This window comes from Pteropus vampyrus, unplaced genomic scaffold, assembly GCF_000151845.1.
Source record: "Pteropus vampyrus isolate Shadow unplaced genomic scaffold, Pvam_2.0 Scaffold28, whole genome shotgun sequence".
NCBI lineage: Eukaryota > Metazoa > Chordata > Mammalia > Chiroptera > Pteropodidae > Pteropus > Pteropus vampyrus.
This window is the reverse complement of record NW_011888809.1, coordinates 8,695,083-8,698,249: the sequence shown is the minus strand read 5'-3', so window position 1 is coordinate 8,698,249 and position 3,167 is coordinate 8,695,083. Positions and strand designations below refer to the sequence as shown.

Sequence of the window (3,167 nt, the reverse complement as noted above, 5' to 3'; positions counted from 1 at the left end):
AAATGTCATATTTCAGCAGATTGTAACTTACAAATTCAAGGCCCGGTCCAGTGAATTATGAATATCTGGACCTCTAATCTCATAGTGACTCATTAGTGACAGGAGTCCTCAGTCAGAAGATAGTATTTGTGTTTATTTTTTAGTATACACACTAATAAATTCATTTCTCTCTGCTTTCTTTAGAAAGGAGACGTAAGGTTCTTGATTTGCACAGATGTGGCTGCCAGGGGAATTGATATTCACGGTGTTCCTTATGGTAAAAGACACTTTATGCCTACAGATTGAATTTTATGGAACTCAAAGTAAACCTAATATATTTGAAATATTTAGAACATCAAACAAGCTGATATTTGAAATTTTAGAAATCTGTGGCAATTGGTAATAATTGTTTTTATTTACAGTTATAAATGTCACCCTGCCTGATGAAAAGCAAAACTATGTACATCGAATTGGCAGAGTAGGAAGAGCTGAAAGGTACTGCTGTAATTTATTTTTTCTTTTTTAAGCTTCTGCGCTTTAGGAATAAAGTCTAATAAAGACGTTAAAATCTTTCAGAATGGGTCTGGCTATTTCCTTGGTGGCAACAGAGAAAGAAAAGGTAATCTTTTCAGTACTCTATTATGTTATTGTTTGTGTTGTCATTTTAGACGTTAGAAATAAAAACAGTTTGATTTTTCCATTTACATTAAATTTGATTTTTCCATTTACATTAAATTTGATTTTTCCATTTACATTAAATTAACCAAAACAGTTTGATTTTTCCATTTACATTAAATTTACAGACTATAAATGAACATTTTTATGGCACCTTTTTCTCTTTTTATTAAAGGGAAACATAATAGGATGAAGTTTAGAAAGGAAAAATGCAAAATCTAATTTTTCCTAATAGCTGTTATTGTTTTCACCAAAATGTATTTAAACCCTCTCTGGCATGATGCCATAGAAGACCTTTCATAGAGAGTGGGGGTGGGGGTGGGGGTAACTTATAATTTTGATACAGTTACAAATTTACAGCAAAGTTGTAGAATAAGGAACTCTCATATACCTGTTGCCCAAACTAGTTGTTCATTTTGTCTTATAGAAAACATTTGAACTTTATTTTTGATAACGTTTTCCAATATTTACCTTTTCATCCTTATTTTTATCTGAGAATTCCTTTCTATAACTATGCATTTTATAAAAACTTTTGTATTATTCTGAAAAAGAATTCTTTCAGAAGACCTGGTTAATGAGCTACTGAGTGGTGGTAGTAATCGGATGATGTACCGTCCCTGCGGTCTATTTATTTTGTGCCTTAAAGACAGAAGATGTTAAAAAACAAATTGAAAATAAAGCTATCTAGCATGTTTCAGTCTCCATGCATGTTAATATTTTTTCCTCTTTAGGTTTGGTACCATGTATGTAGCAGCCGTGGAAAAGGGTGTTATAACACGAGGCTCAAGGAGGATGGTGGCTGTACCATATGGTACAACGAGATGCAAGTAAGACAAAAAGCTTATTAAAATTGGTGAAATAGGCTGCGTTGATTTACAAAAGTTGTATTGAGCATTTATCTCTTGTCAGTTATGATGAAAAATATTAAGTAATTGATTATAATGTTAGCTGTAGTTTGTAAATTATAAGTTGAGATTTCATGTCTTCAGAAATATAACTTCCTTTTACACTAAATATTCTTGTCTTCCCAGTTTTATATAATGTTGTTAAAATTCAACTCTGTCAAAGTGATGTTTTATTTGAAAATGCTTTGCTTTCTTCCCCCTTTCTTAGTTGCTCTCTGAGATAGAAGAACACCTGAACTGTACCATTTCTCAGGTTGAGCCGGATATAAAGGTCCCGGTGGATGAATTTGATGGCAAAGTCACCTATGGTCAAAAGAGGGCCGCTGGAGGTGAGCTTCGGGGCTCTTTTACTTCATCCTTAAGTGCGACTGTTTCCTTTTTGAGCATCAATTTAAGAAAAGTCATTTCATTTCATTACGTTAAGCGTATGTTTTTAGCACACTGATCGTTCCTTCTTTATCACTATCACAGTGCTTTGTCCATGCCTGTCTCGTCGCATTTTTTAATTGTGTGATCAGAATGTGAATGAAGAGGCAGCATAGCTGTTTCTCTTGACATGTTGATTTCATAAGAGTTGTTGAGCATTTATAGAACTATTAGGAAACAACAGTATAATGGTAATTTTGAACAGAGAATCGGAAACCTTTGACTTAATTCAAGTGGTAACCCAGTGTACTGTTCCCTTTGCCAGGAATGCCCTTAGCTTGTTCCTGAAAAATTTCTTAAGATTCCTGCTAAACTAGTGGTTTTCTAAATGAAGAGGATAGAGGAGGGGTTGGGTTGGTGGGGGTGCCGGGACAGCTGTTAGTGATGCCTAATCATTAATTTATATTGATTTAACATTTTTAAAACTCTGAGTTTTGGAGATAACTTGCCCAGGAGTACATTACACATTGCTAGAAGCGATATATAAAACTGATATAATTGAGCCAAAGTATTGCTGACACGTTATTCCAAGCATGTCATTTACATAGTTTGTAATTTGTGTGTGTAATGCAGGTGGAAACTATAAAGGCCATGTGGATATTTTGGCACCTACAGTTCAAGAGTTGGCTGCCCTGGAAAAGGAGGCACAGACATCTTTTCTGCATCTTGGCTACCTTCCTAACCAGCTGTTCAGAACCTTCTGACTTTAGCATACACTAAATAAGATGCGAGTAGGAAAAGTCTTTAGTCTTAAAACTCTAAAACAGTTGTACTGCTTCCAGGCAGCAGTATTTATAGTAACTTAAGCTGTTAATGCTGAGTCTTGCATGTCAAGAAACGTGAAACATTAGCCCTGGGAATTCTCATAAAACGGCAACCTAACGAAAATAATAAATTTGATGACTCTATTCGCATGAAGGTTTGTGTCTTTATTTTGACGTTGTTCGATGGCTTTTCTTTTGCAAGAATGCTACTTGTTTATGAAGGGAAGTTTATAGGTATGTGAGTTTGGCGGAGGACCTGTGTGGGACCACTGAGTATTCTAAGAGTAAAATGTTTCACGGGGAGGGGTCCTAAATGGGGTCAGTCTTGTGAGGGCTACGACTATCTGCGTGGATACTGAGAGGAAAGGCGTGAGGTGGAAGAAAGCTGGATGATCCCAAGGTGGAAGGGACGGCTTGG

General features: G+C 35.6%; 1 protein-coding gene across 2 annotated transcripts in view; it reads left to right on the top strand.

Moving 5' to 3' along the window:
* The window catches only part of DDX1 (DEAD-box helicase 1), a 26,674-nt gene extending 23,775 nt beyond the window's left edge, over window positions 1-2,899 (top strand). The window contains exons 20-25 of one of the 2 annotated variants that reach the window (XM_011356603.2): window positions 184-256; window positions 402-474; window positions 556-598; window positions 1,386-1,481; window positions 1,768-1,888; window positions 2,559-2,899. In XM_011356603.2, the coding sequence (XP_011354905.1) occupies window positions 184-256; window positions 402-474; window positions 556-598; window positions 1,386-1,481; window positions 1,768-1,888; window positions 2,559-2,689 (537 nt within the window). In that variant the 3' untranslated portion in view covers window positions 2,690-2,899. Of the gene's footprint in view, window positions 1-183; window positions 257-401; window positions 475-555; window positions 704-777; window positions 805-1,385; window positions 1,482-1,767; window positions 1,889-2,558 lie in introns of those variants that run through there. The other variant, XM_023528548.1, reaches the window with a different exon arrangement.
* The last annotated feature ends 268 nt before the right edge of the window (window positions 2,900-3,167 follow it).